The sequence below is a fragment of the Neoarthrinium moseri genome, assembly GCF_022829205.1.
Source record: "Neoarthrinium moseri strain CBS 164.80 chromosome Unknown scaffold38_Wmoseri_CBS_16480, whole genome shotgun sequence".
Classification (NCBI taxonomy): Eukaryota; Fungi; Ascomycota; class Sordariomycetes; order Amphisphaeriales; family Apiosporaceae; genus Neoarthrinium; species Neoarthrinium moseri.
Genome location: NW_026055152.1, coordinates 307263 through 323536, shown reverse-complemented (window position 1 = coordinate 323536; position 16274 = coordinate 307263). Strand labels below are relative to the sequence as shown.

The 16274-nt window shown below is 52.2% G+C and overlaps 5 protein-coding genes across 5 annotated transcripts; 3 read left to right on the top strand and 2 right to left on the bottom strand.

Moving 5' to 3' along the window:
- Positions 1 to 34: 34 nt before the first annotated feature.
- Positions 35 to 6163, top strand: JN550_008857 (uncharacterized protein; the record flags this gene model as incomplete). The annotated part of the gene is made up of 8 exons (XM_049320865.1): positions 35 to 364; positions 418 to 578; positions 642 to 3988; positions 4042 to 4129; positions 4181 to 4330; positions 4519 to 4557; positions 4655 to 4807; positions 5158 to 6163. 8 exons carry the CDS (start codon positions 35 to 37, stop codon positions 6161 to 6163), a joined length of 5274 nt encoding a protein of 1757 aa, XP_049169243.1.
- Positions 6164 to 6526: 363 nt separating this feature from the next.
- On the bottom strand, positions 6527 to 7727 carry JN550_008856 (uncharacterized protein; the record flags this gene model as incomplete). The annotated part of the gene is made up of 4 exons (XM_049320864.1): positions 6527 to 6564; positions 6620 to 6792; positions 6851 to 7260; positions 7317 to 7727. 4 exons carry the CDS (start codon positions 7725 to 7727, stop codon positions 6527 to 6529), a joined length of 1032 nt encoding a protein of 343 aa, XP_049169242.1.
- A 1221-nt stretch (positions 7728 to 8948) lies between these two features.
- JN550_008855 (uncharacterized protein) lies at positions 8949 to 10444 on the top strand (the record flags this gene model as incomplete). The annotated part of the gene is made up of 3 exons (XM_049320863.1): positions 8949 to 8963; positions 9033 to 9962; positions 10019 to 10444. 3 exons carry the CDS (start codon positions 8949 to 8951, stop codon positions 10442 to 10444), a joined length of 1371 nt encoding a protein of 456 aa, XP_049169241.1.
- A 1694-nt stretch (positions 10445 to 12138) lies between these two features.
- Positions 12139 to 13714, top strand: JN550_008854 (uncharacterized protein; the record flags this gene model as incomplete). Its single annotated transcript, XM_049320860.1, has 3 exons — positions 12139 to 12226; positions 12362 to 13503; positions 13688 to 13714. The coding sequence occupies 3 exons, from the start codon at positions 12139 to 12141 to the stop codon at positions 13712 to 13714; spliced, it is 1257 nt and encodes a 418-aa protein (XP_049169240.1).
- Positions 13715 to 14004: 290 nt separating this feature from the next.
- On the bottom strand, positions 14005 to 16138 carry JN550_008853 (uncharacterized protein; the record flags this gene model as incomplete). Its single annotated transcript, XM_049320859.1, has 3 exons — positions 14005 to 14898; positions 14955 to 15484; positions 15541 to 16138. The coding sequence occupies 3 exons, from the start codon at positions 16136 to 16138 to the stop codon at positions 14005 to 14007; spliced, it is 2022 nt and encodes a 673-aa protein (XP_049169239.1).
- Positions 16139 to 16274: the final 136 nt, after the last annotated feature.

Below are 16274 nucleotides of genomic sequence, written 5' to 3'. Positions count from 1 at the left end.
GCCCCACGTAGGTTGTCTGTTGTTCCGGGCAAGCATGGTAAAGAAGGGGAAGGAGAAGGCCGCTGCGCCAGCTCCAGCCGCAGGGGCGAGCAGCTCGTCCAAGAAGTCTACCAAGCAGAATGCACCACCAAAGGAGGACGATTTCATCGTCTTCACCAACTCAACCAAGGAACCGAAAGGCAAGAGAGGCCAAGGGAGTGGTGCTGCAGCTAAAGCCGGCGTGCCAGAACCTGGTCCACCAGGGCCTCCCAAGCCAACGGTCAAGCAAATAGTTGGAGGCGCCAGCTGGACCGGCAAGTTGCCGGTCAATCTGCTTTCTGAACATTGCCAAAGGCAGAAGTGGGAGAAGCCCAGCTATGACAACGTGAGCGGTCATCCCGGAAATCATGGCTCGTGCCTAGTTAATTAGTGTTATAGATGAACAAAAATGCCGATGGCTATTCCTGCTTTGTGACGCTCAGTGCCAAGCACCCCAAGACGCAGGAGATGCAAACGTTGCCATCCTTCAAGCTGCCGCCGACACATAAGCACCTCGTTACCAAGCCTACAGCGCTGGAGGCCAGGCATGCTGCTGCGACGTATGCTCTCTTCCGGGTTTGCAGTATGAAAAACATCCATACGACGCTACCCCCTGATTACAGGTCACTCTGGAAAGAGTTTGAAACCTTGAAGAAGGAGGACGTGAAGAATGGCCTCGCTTGGATTTACGCTGCTGACCCGTTTGTTACCATGAGAGAGCGTGAGGATGCCAAGGTGGCTGCAGAGAAGAAACGAAAAGAGCAAGAAGCCCTCAAGGAAAAGGCCAAGAACATGCCTGGTGCTTCTGGCTTAGTGCTTCGCAGCAACGCAGCGGGAGGCTCTGGCGGTGGTGGCTCGAACCCCATGAAAGGCTGGACGACAATACCAAAGATCGAGTTGGGAAGGAAGACACGGTCACAACTCGAGGACCTTCTTCGGCGAGAAGTCATTTGGAACCCGCATGGCGTCAAGCTCTCTGCAGCTGCCAAGGAGTCTATTGTCAAAGAGTTCACCAGCTCGGGTTTCAGGAAGAGTCATGTCGAGGAGGCCGTGGACGAATGCAAGGATCGTGAGGAAACGCTGGAGTGGCTCTTGATTCATGTTCCGGAGGATGATTTGCCTAGGTGGGCCCTCCCAGAGAGCTACAGTGCTGGTGTTTCAGTTGCTGCGACATCAGATTTGAGACGAGAAGCTGCCATCAAGCGGTTGTCGCAGTCAGGTTACTCCGTTGAGCTTTGCAGAAAGGTCTACGACGAGAAAGGAGGAGATGAAGGACAAGCCGCAGATGCACTGCAGGAGATATTGCTTTCCAGCGGCAGTGATACGGCAACAGCCGTCGACCCATCAGAAGAGCCACTTATCTTGGGTACCCCAGACGAGTGTTGGACCGACGAGCTGGAAAGTCTGGAGTCCGTCTTTGGCGAACTCTACAAGCGAGTGTCAGACGACATCTGTCAGATAGGCGTGGAATCGGTTAAAAATGGCCCGAAGGCGATCGAAACATTCGTCCAGATACGGAAGTCACCTCAGTACCCCTCTGAAGTTACTGTATCCATGGTGGCCGACCTTCCATCTTACATCAAGCTTAGCATTGTCAAGAAGACCCTGCAGTATGTTAAGGAGTCACTGGGAGGAGAGCCGATGAAGATCTACTTCATTGTCGATTGGGTACAGCAGAACATCAACGACATCATCCTGCGACCGGGCAAGCTTCGCGATATTTCAGGGGTTGTATCAACAGCCTCAGAGGTTCGGACGGCTGTAGGAAAGCTGAGGAAGTCCGCGAGGCATCCCACTCCCCTGAAGTGGATTGTGGACACGCGCGATCGCACAACTTGGCAGGCAAGACAAGATGAGCCATCTTTGAAATCAATGATAGCACAACGTCAAAAATTGCCAGCATGGCAAGTAAGAGACCTTGTCGTCAACACCGTATCTCAACACCAAGTTACTATCATTGCAGGAGAGACAGGATCTGGAAAATCTACACAGTCGGTTCAGTTCATCCTAGATGATCTGTACAGCAAGGGATATGGTAGAGCAGCGAACATCATCTGCACCCAGCCACGTCGAATTTCTGCCTTGGGACTTGCAGACCGCGTAAGCGACGAGCGATGCACCCAGGTTGGAAAGGAAGTGGGATATTCTATCCGTGGAGAGAACAAGGTTAGCGCCCAGACCAAGATCACGTTCGTGACTACCGGTGTCCTCCTCCGGCGACTACAGACATCAGGTGGCCGAACCGAGGATGTTGTGGCATCATTGGCTGACGTCAGTCACGTTGTGATTGATGAGGTCCATGAACGCAGCTTGGACACCGATTTCCTCCTGAGCATCATTCGTGATGTCCTTCGCCGCAGAAAAGATCTCAAGCTCGTGCTGATGAGCGCTACTCTGGACGCTGCCACGTTCAAGAACTATTTCACTTCTGAGGGACTTCAAGTTGGCCTGGTGGAGATTGCTGGCAGGACTTATCCCGTCGAAGATTATTATCTTGATGACATCATCCGCATGACGAATTTCACGATTGGGCGAGACAGATACTACGATGACGAAGAATCAGACATGAAGACTGCAGCTCAGGACCCTGTCAACAAGATCATTCAGAAGCTTGGCTCAAGAATCAATTATTCACTTCTTGTGGAGACTGCGAAGGCCATTGACGGGCAATTGCATCAGGCTGGTAAGAAAGGCGGCATTCTGATCTTCCTCCCTGGCGTTGCAGAAATCAGTCGTACCGTGCGGGAGCTTCAGGCTGTGTCCTCACTTTACGTATTGCCACTCCATGCATCTCTGGACACTCGCGAGCAGAAGAGGGTGTTCTCAAGCCCGCCTCATGGGAAGAGGAAGGTCGTGGTGGCCACGAATGTAGCCGAGACCTCGATCACTATCGACGATATCGTAGCTGTCATCGATACAGGAAGAGTGAAAGAAACTAGTTTCGACCCCCAGAATAACATGCGCAAGCTTGCGGAGACATGGGCTTCCCGGGCGGCGTGCAAGCAACGACGAGGACGAGCGGGCAGAGTTCAAGCTGGCATCTGCTACAAGCTCTACACACAAAACTTGGAACAACAGATGGCTGAGCGCCCAGATCCCGAAATCCGTCGTGTCCCGCTTGAGCAACTCTGTCTGTCAGTTAGGGCTATGGGTACTCGGGATGTGGCGGGATTCTTGGCTCGGACCCCGACACCCCCTGAAACCTCAGCCGTGGAAGGCGCCATGAAGTTGCTACGGAGAATGGGAGCGCTTGATGGAGATGAGCTCACTGCCCTAGGTCAGCAGCTGGCTATGATCCCTGCTGATCTTCGCTGTGGCAAGCTCATGGTGTACGGTGCGATCTTCGGCTGTCTTGAGGAATCGGTCTTGATTGCAGCTATTCTGAGCACCAAAAGCCCTTTTCTTTCTCCACCAGACAAGAGAGACGCCGCGAAAGAAGTTCGTATGCGATTCAACAGGGGAGATGGCGACCTTCTCACAGACCTACGTGCAGTACAGCAGTGGCTTTCAATGATGGACGACAGGATGCCACAGCGACAGGTCCGTAACTTCTGCGATGAGAACTTCCTCTCCTACCAGACGCTTTCAGACATTGCTTCGACGCGAACACAATATTACGCAGCACTCGTGGAGATTGGCATCACCTCTCACTCCATCATTACCGAAGCGCGCCGCTCAAGTCAGAGTGCGGTTTCTACCTCTATCATACGCGCATTGACAGCTTCGGCTTTCAGTCCGCAAATAGCGCGTATACAATTCCCAGACAAGAAGTTTGCTGCGTCCATGACAGGAGCCGTTGAGCTTGACCCCGAGGCAAAAACCATCAAGTATTTCACACAAGAGAATGGGCGGGTGTTCATTCATCCGAGCAGTACACTATTTGACAACCAGGGCTTCTCAGGCAATGCAGCCTTCGTATCGTATTTCAACATGATGGCGACAAGCAAGATCTTCATTCGAGATCTAACTCGTAAGTTGAAACGATATTTTGTCAACCTAATACGACTCTTTCTGACTCTATAGCCTTCAATGCGTATACACTACTGCTCTTCTCGGGAGCCATCGAGCTTGACACCCTCGGGAGAGGACTTGTGGTGGATGGATGGCTAAGGTATATGGACTCTATCTGCCTTGCCTTCGTCAGTTTACTAACACTCTGCAGACTACGTGGATGGGCACGCATCGGGGTACTGGTATCAAGACTGCGGAGCATGGTTGACAATACTATCGCACTTAAGGTCGACAACCCGCAGGCGGATTTGCAAGAAAACGAAGTCATCAAACTGGTGACGAAGCTCATAGAACTAGACGGGTTAGATGCATAGAGGCCAAAAGCGATCACTTGTTCCTGCTACGAAACTCCTATCCTGCAAAGATTTGTGCTCTGATCTACATCCACTTCCAGCTGACTTGGCGCTTCGCTCAGGATCACATGGACCAATCATCTGACCATGTATGCCAAGCGTATCCAGGGGCATAGCTGACTAAGATCATTTTAAGGCTCGCTGTGTCATCTGGAGAACCACATTTCACACCGATGTGAGAGGGACAGTTCTTCTCCCTGCGTTCCGTATCGTTACACAGAAGTTGCTCGCTTACTTCGCTTTGGCTACAAATGCTCAAAAGTCTTCGGGAGAATGGACGAGGTTGGGCTTTCCCCAATTAAGTGGGCGGAGTCTGCCGACTGGCAAGCCCATAGGGACATATTCACCCGCCTATACTGGGACCAAGATCTCTCACTGACGCAGGTCATGGATATAATGGAGCAGAAGCACCAGTTCTTCGCCACGTGAGTCTGCAGCTTTCAGCCACTATTCTGTTAATGCACATACCCATTGACACCCTCATTACCGCACGCAGACCGAGGATGTACAAAAGACGGATAGCGGCCTGGGGATTGAGTAAGAAAGGAGAAAGTGGGAGAGAAGTATGGAGAGATCGCTCTAAATATGGCCCTGTCAAAGCACGTTTCTCCCATAAACGACGGCAGCAATGTCGTAAAATCAGCCTTGAAGTATTAGGTACGGACGGCCCCCACCTGTCCTTGGCTTATCAGGATGTCTTAGATGGAAGTCTCAATGTGACTTCACTGTCAAGAACGTCAAGGCCAAGGACATTAAGGGCACCTGATACATATAGACTGCCCGAGGAGTGCATGAGGGCGATCACAGACTTTACGCGGAATCGTTTCGACTCGCAGGACAGGTCTTTCTACGTTGTGGTCGACTCAGAACCGACAAATTGGGCGAATCAGGCACTTGTTGCCAAGGAGGCGATCCAGAGAGGCAACGTACAGGCGGGGTTTCGCATGCTCCACATATGTGCTGAGCAGTATAAGCTTCTCGCTCTGGAGGGCCACCCGGAGCTGGTCCAGAAAACCCTCGGTGTCGCTTTTTATCTCTTGGAGATTGGCTCAGATCTCTTCGAGGCGTTCATGCGCTACACGGCAAGCATATGCTCGGCTGTACTCGGTCAGAATCATCCGCTCAGCCGTTTGTGGTACGCTTTGTGGAGATCTGGAGTTCGTGGTATTCAAGATAATGCGATGGCTGTGATGAAGGCCCAGTGCGATGTCTTTACGGAACATCTGGGTTCCAGAAACAAGTGGCTGGCATGCATATACCTAGAAGTAGCCAGGAGCTATCACAGGTTCAAACTCATACCGGTCACGGAGGCAGAGGCGATGATAGAAGAAACATCTCATCTCATAGCCTCTGATATACAATACTGGCACATGGACTACTATCTCTGGGCCCGGCTGGAGCTTGCAAGCACGTACGTCCAAGAAAGAGATTTTCACAAAGCAGATGCGGTCCTGCGGCAAGTCGGGCATGCATTATCCGAGGGGACAAGTGGAATCGATCTCTGGACCAAGATGCAGTACTATGTGCTGAGTGCGCGCACCATGGAGGGCCTGGGGTCTCTAGAAGAAGCAACGAAAATGCATCGAGGGAGGTTGGAGGTTTGCCTGGCTGACGTGGGGCCTGAGCATCGACATACGGCCAGAGCACTAGGTGAATTGGAAAGACACTATCGTAACGTTGGCAATGTTGGAGCTGCAGAGGAGCTGCAGCGTGAGTTTGAGGCGACTTGGGACTCTATCTGCCAGCGTGAGGCTTCGCTTCAGGTGTATGAGGAAAATTAAGTCAAGCAGCTTCCATATCTCTATGTAATGGACAACCAAGTATGCGACTAGCCAGGTTTGAAGCTCGGCCAACTATGCTTTATCTATGCAATCACTGGGTTAAGCCTTATGGGAGGAGATCCTTGCTGGTATTGGCAGTGACTGCTATACATAATGTTTCCGATGTATGAAGATAGACAGCTCAGTCGCTGGGTTATTCAAACAAACGAGTGTGTCAAGGTTTAGATGAGGGAAGGCAGAGGCTGGAGTTGACTGCAAACGAAGCAGGGCGGACATTAAACGGTACGGGATTATCGTCTGATATAGCCCTTTTAAATACACAGACGTACCTCAATGGAGAGATAATGCCTTGCACTCGGTATCCTAGGTAATAGTCCAGTTGCCAGGCAATTTGCTCATCCCTGTCGCAACGTATTAGCAAAATCAAACCGCAACAGGTGAAGCGGTTCAACTTACATCCATCAACGTCTTCCGGTATAAGCTGCTTATTGACGCACTTCATGGCCTCTTCCGAGGTCTGCGACTTCAGCTCTTTGCATCGGTCGTTTTGACAGCGGGCATCCAAGGCCCTCTGAAGAGCATCACCCTTCCATCCGAATAGGTAGTCACCGTGCTGGCCGTATCCAGTGCTACAGAAGGTAAGTACAATTTTGACATTTCCACTTCCAACGCCTGCGAGAGCCTTACCTGTCACCCATACTATAGACGAAAGGCTGAGAACCGTCTTCGGGCCAGAGGTCCTCGTCGTTGAACTCTCGTGTATCCCATTGGATCTCGTACATCACCTGGGGCAATTTCCAAGGATGTGACTCAGGGCAGGGGGCCAGCGACTCAAATGTACCATTGACCGGATACGCAACGTGAGACTTGTGGTCGGGACTGTCAACGTTGACACCATCCCAGCAAGTTGGGAAGGTAATGGTCGTACGGATACCCCCGTGACACATTCCTGATGGCAACGCTGCAGTATCTGAGCCTGTGCACGGCGCACCACCGAATGGCACTTGTTGTACGTTCGCGAAGCATCGATGGCAGAGCTGGCGTTGCTGACCTTCGGCGGTCCGAAGCATAGGGTCACCCACCAGCATACGGAAGCCCTGACCGAAACGATGAGACTCATTAACGACAATGATGTAGACACGGTTCAACTTACAGGCTTAAAGGCCGTGACTGTAGACTTGCCATCATATGGAGGGATATAGTACACAGTAATACCACCATCAGCCTTGAGACCCAAATTGGCCATCTGCGGAACCCGCTTCAACGTGCCATTGCGAGCTCTGAAGTACAAGTTCGCCGTCCAGTAGTTGGAGAAGTCCTCGGAGAAGGTGCAGGACGTGCAAGTCGACTCTTTGACCGGATCATATGTCCCGGGGGGCATGGTCGCATTGAATGAGTTACCACCGCCGACCTGGTGGGTATGGGGTGACTGTATCTCTCCTGGAGAGACCAGGGGGTCAAGTCGCTCGATCGTCAGCCTGGAACATGAGAATCGCATCATTTGCTGGGCAGCGACGCATCGGGCAAGAAGCGCCAGCGAGCTGGCGACAGTGTTCGAACGCATGGTTGATTCGGCGTCAAACAAAACAAAGCCTCTATAGCTCGATACATAGAGAGGGAAGACGGGGCAGGGTTTTACGGATGCGCCGTATATGCTTATAAAGTGAACGGCGGACCCCGTACAACGCGGAGCATATCACATTGCAGGCGCCAGGAACTTCAGGTCGTTATGAAAAGCAACGGGGGTTCATTAAGTGCCGTGGCTGGAGGAGAATTTGGATAATATAGACTTGCATCAGGGGTAAAGGCATTATCCTGATTGGGTAGCTTATCACCTTGCCGAACCTTGGGTTGTAAATACGAGGGTCATGGAAGCGCCGGTTCAACCCCTCTCATGACTACGAGTGGACCATATAGAGGTAGGATCTACAGCATCAGACAGCTGCATACCGGTGAAGATGATATGATGATATATATATATATATTTATAGATATATATTGCAGCGTGGATAGGCATCATGTGCTAGCACACCAATGGGTGCTTGGAGAATTGGCGCCACTCTGGTGACCTGAGGTCTGAAAGAAAGGAAAAAGTTAAGCTTATCGTGGCGGCTCGTCTTCTGAGCTACAATCGCCAGTCAGCAAGCAGAAGGCCTATCAAGCTAAGGGATGGCGGCGGGCAAGATAACGTGCGAGTTGCCCCCAAGGTTTTGCTCTCTCAATCACATTTGACCAAGGCGGTGTTGATCACGCAACTGAGCCCATACCCAACGTAGGCACCTATGTAGGTTACTGCAAAGCGAAAATTCGCAATGACGAGTCACTCTGAGATTGCTTGAGAGTGACCGCGCCCACAGAAGCCAGATGAGTGTGTCGTTGCGAATCGGTGATGATCATTGTGTTACTATTTGAGTGATTCGGCCAAGAACCTCAACTGGTACAGATTGAGATGCTTCCAAGAATAGATGTTCCTGGCAGAGAGGGAGGGCCTAAGCTAACCTAGCACAATAAGCCACTGTAAAGCGGCTCAGCTCACTAGGTCGAGACTGTGGGGTTTTACCTGTGCCTGGCGGGCCCAGTGACGTGACAGTGGCCAGGGGCGGCCAGGGTGCCGCTCCCTCAGGTTTGGCTCCGCAGCCGTCGCGCGATGACACGGTTTCTTAAATGAGGGTCTGACAAAGCTAAGTTCACACCGGACAGCTTGAAAAGCAACCACTTTCGTTGCCGAAGCGCTGTTCAGACAGCTGTTCACCACCATTGAGCCAAAGCGCTTTTCTCCATCAAGATGGATATCCTACAGGTGCGTTGGTGACTCGCAGCAGGTCCCAGGTTCTCTGGCGCTCGATACTAACCCAGCATGCCCCAACAGCGCCTCGCTCGCTTTCTCGACCGCCCGCTCTTCCCGTGGAAGAAGGTCATCATCGGCTTCTCGGTGGGGCAGTACCTGTTCGAGGAGTTCCTCTCCCTCCGCCAGTACCAGGTCCTCAAGAACACGAAGCCCCCCAAGGTCCTGCAGGCCGAGGTCTCGCAAGATGTCTACGACAAGAGCCAGGAGTACGGCCGCGCCAAGGCCAAGTTCGGCTTCGTCAAGGGCCTATGGGGTCAGATCCAGAACATTGCATTCATCCACTACGACGTACTCCCTAAGCTGTGGGCTTGGACCGGTCAACTGCTCCTCAACTTCGCTCCCGCTCGCTTCTCTGGCGAGATATCCCACTCGATCGTCTTCGTCCTGTCCTTCATTCTGATTCAACAGGCCCTGTCCTTGCCCATGTCGGTATACCACACCTTTGTCCTGGAAGAGAAGTTTGGCTTCAACAAGCAGACCCCGAAACTGTTCATCACGGATATGCTCAAGTCCAACATGCTCGCCTTCATCCTGACCCCTCCTATCCTTGCCGGCTTCCTGGGTATCGTCAAGAAGACTGGCAACCAGTTCTTCTACTACCTCTGGCTCTTCGTTGCTGGCCTGCAAGTCTTCATGATTACCGTCTACCCCATCGCCATCCTGCCGCTGTTCAACAAGCTTTCGCCGCTGGAGGAGGGCAAACTCAAGACTGACGTGGAAGGTCTCGCCAAGAAGCTCAAGTTCCCGCTGCACGAGCTTTTCGTCATTGATGGTAGCAAGCGTAGCGCCCACAGCAACGCCTACTTCTTTGGTCTGCCCTGGAAGAAGCACATCGTCATCTACGACACCTTGATCGAGAAGAGCAAGGAGGAGGAGGTTGTTGCCGTCCTCGCCCACGAGCTGGGTCACTGGAGCCTCGGCCACACCACTCGCCTTTTCGGCATCTCTCAGGTATTCCCTCCCCCGTTCTTGAGGTGAACCCCGAAGCACAGCTAACTGTTTGCCAGGTTCACGTATTCTACATCTTCTTGCTGTTCTCGGTCTTCATCAACAATGCCTCCCTGTACGCGGACTTTGGTTTCCTCAAGGAGCGCCCTATCATCATCGGCTTCCTCCTGTTCTCCGACGCCCTTGCGCCCATGGACACCATCATCAAGCTGCTCATGAACATCATCAGCCGTCGTTTCGAGTTCCAGGCCGACGAGTTTGCCCGCAACCTCGGCTACAAGGCCGAGCTTGCCGCGTCGCTTATCAAGCTCCAGATCCAGAACCTCAGCACCATGGATGCCGACTGGATGTACGCTAGTTACCACTTCTCGCACCCCATCCTGTCGGAGAGACTGAAGGCGCTCGACTGGACACCCACCGGCAAGATTGTCGAGGAGAAGCCCGAGGCAGAGAAGGCAGAGAAGGCTTCGGGCAGGGAGTTGTAGACCATCCGTATTGTCGTCAGAAGATTTCGACATGATAGATATAGAAAAGAATTGGCGAAGGACAATGTTCAACCATCATCTTTGCTGATTTTTTCGGAGGCAGTGTGTCCTCGGCCATCCATGATGTCTAGATAGTATGTAAAATTGTACGGAATGCTGAAAAGAATGACAAAGGTCATCCCTGCCGTTTGTGCGCTCGTCCTTGCCGATATCTCGTGACGCCGCCATTGCTTACTCGAGGAAGGCGGGTTATCTGAGACTGCCTCTGCAGTCGTACATGCATATCCAAGATCTACTTCACAGGTGATCGATGTAATGCAGATGCCTTCACTGCCCAAGGAACGATGAAAATGACAATCACTGAACGTCACTTGTTTGCACAGACTTGTTGTTTCCATTATGGGACTGTCAACGAACGAGCACGGATGCGTCCTGTGTGAAGTTGTGGCCCTTGGGCGTGGTAGATGTAGCCGACGTGACAAGGCAGCGTGCCTGTCCCAAGGAGCAGACTACGGGCAACGCGACATCGCGGTGCTGAAGTCATCAGAAGATGATGGCTTTGTGTCTGCGTTGCATCTACGAAACCGGTGCACTTGGCTCTCTTCTGCGTGTCGCTGGCGTGACGCGTTTGCTGGTCTATGGATGCAACCAGCCGCGTGCTCGAGGGTAGCCACGAAGCCCAGTGACTGTACAAGTAGAACTGTTTGCCCATCGCAAATGTGCTGTGTGCCTGGCACTTCCCGTTCGGGAAACCATGAGCTCGCATGAAGCATTGGGTACGAATCTCAAGACATGCAGACGCGTTTATGGCAGAGCTTATTCTAATCGTCTGAGCAGATCCCTAACATAGACGGTTCACTGGGAGCGAATTACTTGAGCCGTGCGGAAGACTGTTGCTGAGCAAACGAATTTAGGTTACGCATCTAGTTCTTCCTCATACCCACGCTCGAGGCGCGGAATACAACGAAAAGAGTGTCTCTCGAAGAGTTGAAATCAAAAATTCCACCAACCACGACCCCGAAGGATAGTGGAGCAAGTAGAATACCACGCTGTGCAATGCAGATTCCACAAACTAAAAGGCCACATGCTTGATCGTGGCCTTTTTTAGCAAGGTAAGTATACCAAAAGAAAGGAAAAAGAATTCGAGAAGAATGGAAGGTCGCAGCGGCTTAAATAGAAAAGGCTGAGGACCGCCAAGGCGGTGGGGAAGGGCAGAAAGGAACGGTGCCTGGACGCTAGGCGGCCAGGCAGAAATTCCGAGGGAACACGGGCCGCCGCTGTGGGGACCTGCGGAATAGTCAACAAGACTCAAGGCTTCGCGGTTTCCCGGTTGGGGACGAGGTCGAAGACAGCAGGAGACGTCACTGGGTGTAATGAGCTGTTAGATCCCGTCGCGATTACACTTTAACATGATGTATCGAATGCTGCCTACGGCCTTCAAAACGATAGTCGTTGGTTGTGCAATACGACGCCCGCCTTAAAACATTTTGACCTTGGGGTCAGTAACAAAAAAACCCTTCAGGATCGTCTTCTTTGTGATGTGCAATTTACAAATGCTTCTTCCTATTCTGTCGGCCTCGCATCATTGTACGTTCGATGCTAACCGCCACGATCTGACATGCGGCTCACTGTCTTAACTGTTTACGCAGTCCATTCCCTACTATGAACCATCCATTCTTGCCTTTTTGGTCAAGATGGCGTCTTTGACATCACTGCCGCCCGAGTTGCAAATGCATACAGTCCATCTGACCAGTGATTCGCAACCAGACTTGGCTGTTACTTGTGCCTGTGTCAGGCCCGCACCCGTGCTGCCGGCATCATCCTGACAACGGCTCGCCGCCCTTACGTGCAGGAAATACACCTGGATATCACACTTCCCAGAGTACCATAGAGCAAGGGTATTCGTTCGCGAATCAGTAGAGGAGCCAGCTCAGAACAATGAGGCTTTTACCGAGACTGTGCTGCTCATTCTTTGTCTTCTCTCGTCATGGGGCCCAGCCGGGAACGAGGCTGGGACGTCTTGTCGCGGCATACGCCTCATACTGTCTGCTGCGTCACCAACAGATGCTATCGATTCCCATGGGTTCAAGCGTCGCCATAGAAAGGTTCGCTGGGAGAGGTCCTGTATTGGCTTTTTGGTAAACCGCCCCAGGGACCTTCCCGTTTCGTGTCTCGTCTCAACGTTCAGTTGCACTGCGCTCAAGACCTTTCGAAACTTCTCCCTGGCGGCCATCTGCGCGATCGCGTCGTGCCTCCCCAATGTGCACACCTTGGATTGGGGCTTGGGAGATCTAGAGCGGCATGGTATTGCACGTGGCGTCGAGATGCGCGAGGAGTTTGCCAAGGGGCTCATGGAGCTTCCACGGAATGTTCGCCACTTTGCCCTGAAGTTTGACCGTGGCGTGCCGCTGAACCATCATTGGAGTCCACCGCAGCTTTACCACGGTGATCCCGCGGTGCCCGATCCTCTGAGCGTATCCCTGCGCTATCTCATGCAGCGCCTGGAAACGCTGGAGGTAAAAAATGACACCATTATTGGCAGCGAGATATTCTGGCCCTCATCGTCGACCGATCCAGGGAGCCACAACAATGGTCCTGTCGAGTTTCTGAACCTTCGCCATGTCGTTGTCTGCGCTGGCATCGTTTCGCCGTGTGGTTCCTGGCTGTGCTCCGAGGATCCCTCTGTCGGCGCCGTCCAGCCTCCTAACGTCAACCCCTTGAATGATGATGTGGTGCCAGGAGACGAGGGGGAAGCCATGTTTCGGCTCAAGTATTTACCGGGTCTAGTCGAGCCATATCACCTGGCAGCTGCGTGTGCCGCTTCGCGCATGCCTCGGCTCAACAACTTGGAGATCATGTGGTCATCTCCTCGTCCCGCTTGCCTCGAATACATAGTTCGAGACTGTGGAGCACAGGCAACTCTCAAATTCTACGGTTCACTACCTCTTGAACTAACGGGAAGCTCTGAGAAGGCATGGCGAGAAGCTGCAAAGGTCCATGTTGGTGATGAGAATAGCCTAGACATGAATTTCATAGACGAAGGGAACAACTGGCAGCCAGTAAGTACAAGCTGCCCTGGATAACCCCGAAGCCCGATGTTTCCATGGGACGGCGTCTGAGCCAATTACATAAGCGCTGGGATTATGAAGATGGGGGCAAACAGTCGCTGATGCCATCAATAACCGCTGGTGCTGCTACTGAGCTCGTGTGTTGACATGGGCTGTGGCTAACGGCAGCATATAGCCTGAGACACGGACACTGAGAACATAGTTCGTTTCATAGGTGAATGACAGAATTAAACTACTAATTCTCAGCCGCGATTGTGCCATGATTTGTACTTTACCTTCCACTTCTTCCCTTGAACTGGTTAATGTTAGATTGCAGAACACTCACATTGGATTTGATCCGCTACGGCAAAGAATGATGAGGAGATTATGTCGTGAAGTTCCTGTGTGGTCAGCAGATTGGCCGCCGATGATGCTATCCTATGCTACCTGCCAGCTGGGTTCTGACGCAGCCATTTATTTGTACCCCCTCCACCAATAACGTACCACCAACCGTTAACAATGGTTTAGTTTCAAAAGCAAGTCCCACGTGCCACCTTCAACATCGTTGATTAACCCATCTACCATCGGCAACTTGGTGCCTGTCTCCCTGTTGACCAAGTGCCCCGAAAGCTTTTGTGGCACCACCACCCGCCCCTTCGTACCATTCGGGGCCCAAACGGTCATTTTCTGGATCGCTTCTTTCTTCATAACGATGGAGCATCCAAACTCTCCGAGGTTGGTGGAATAAGCTGCATCTACAGATTGCAAGTCCCCTAACATGGGAGCGATATGCCATGTAGCCCCTTGCGCCGACGTCAACTGGATCCCAGCCACGTACATACTAAGCACACTAGTAGGACCAGTGCTCCATCCGTGAGCGTGGTTCAGTCGCGCGTCACTCTTATACGGAGCGTAGTGTAACGAGCCGTCGGCACTGAACCCTTCGATGAAGGTACTATTTGTCATCCGAGGGTCGTTCAGCATGAAACCCCATTGCGTTCGCATAAGCGCCAGGGTGGCTTGTATGTTGCCAGCCAATGCATGGGATTCCAGCTCAAAGCTTCCGATAAACGGCGAGATCGTAAGAGGTGTTCCAGCTTCTGGCGCAGGTGCGCCGAATTCGCCCCAACGTGCCTGAAGTGCGCGCGACACCTGTCCGGTTTGCGTGGGTGATTGTGTCAGATTCGCCTTCAGCGCCCAAGCGTTCCCATCTTGCGGATGAAGAGTTGTGGTTTCATTGTCTCTGTATAGGCCGGCTTCTGAGTCCCAGAGGAGTGTGTTCGCAGCCATTTTGATGCCACTAGCAGTATCAGCCCAAAGCGAATATATACTGGTGTCATTCAAGACGGTTGCAAGCTCCATACCACGCCGTAGCGTATAATACAGGATAGCGTTCGCCTCGATGTTCTATTCATAGAGTTAGTACTTCCTACAATTTATCCATACTCTGGGAGGAAACTCACGTGTCCGCCCATGCCGACGCGTAGCCAGTCGCTCGGGGATGTTACGTTCATCAATCCTGTAGAATCAACATAGCCGAGCGACCAACCTACACCCTTGACAAATGCATTCCAATTGTCCTTCAGAAATCCCAAGTCGCCCGTAAAATGATAATACTGCGAGATCCCTATCAAATTGTGGAGATGATAAGTAAAACTCACGGTCCCCGCATACGAGAAAGGGTATCCGACATAGGGTAGCCTTCCGGTGTCAGGGTCTTGCCAGGCGATAAGCGACTCAAGGGAATTCCTCGGGCTTTCCATATCGTACGTGCTAACCATGACTGCTGGCATCGAGACGGCCATGTCGCCGGGCCACACAATCCTGTCCCTCTTGGCACCATCCACAAGGGCACTCGTGCCATTTGTGATAGTCCAGTTCAGGTACCAGGCGTTCGTTTCTGGCAGTGTGATATTATCTCTCATGTCCAGGGGATTCACGATGGAATCTCCGTGTTGAGGGTCAATGGTGCAAAGCTGATTTGTGTATGCTCCTTTTGCATGAGTCAGTCATAAGTACAGAGGCCGCGCAGCAGGTTATACAACCTACCTGCATACCAAATCCGATTGAGTAACTCATCGTCGCTATGGAAATAGCCCGTGTACGCTCTCAAGTCCTGATTCGGTGCGGCGGTGTAATTGACGGTCACTGAGCTGATTTCGATGGCCTGGTTCGGTTGGTTGTTGATGACTGTGAGATATCGGAAACCTCCACGCTGGAACTCATCAGCTACGGTGTAGGATTCTCGACCACCGCCGACGGGCAGCCAGAGTACCGCGTCCAGCCCTGACTCCGCCGTGCCGTCACTAGCGAGCCTGTTGACCCATAACGACGATTCGGAGAACGTGAAGCCAACGATGGCATCAGGGGGAGTGTTTGGCCCAACGCTCACGCTGACAATGCCAGCAATGTTGATACCGAAGTCTAGAGTCACTGTTGAGTTCCCACTCAGAACCGACGAAGAACCGTCACGAGGTGATACCAAAACTTCGGCTTCGGTAACAAGCCCTTCCACTTGATGAATCTTCTTGGGCGAAAGTACCCTTGAAGTTGGCGCGAGGATGTATTCGTCGTATTTGGTACACGTAGTTGTTTTGAATAGCATAGGAGCCGCGCAAAGCGCATATGCAGTCAGTTTAGCCCGCATTTTGCAAATGGTCGGATCCGGGTTGTTGTTGCTCTGGTAGCAAATCGAAAGCAATGGGGTGTACGGAGGTATGTCACATTAATAGCCACGATGGTCAGACGGGGGAAACTCGGGTCGAGAATGTATGCCACCAGCG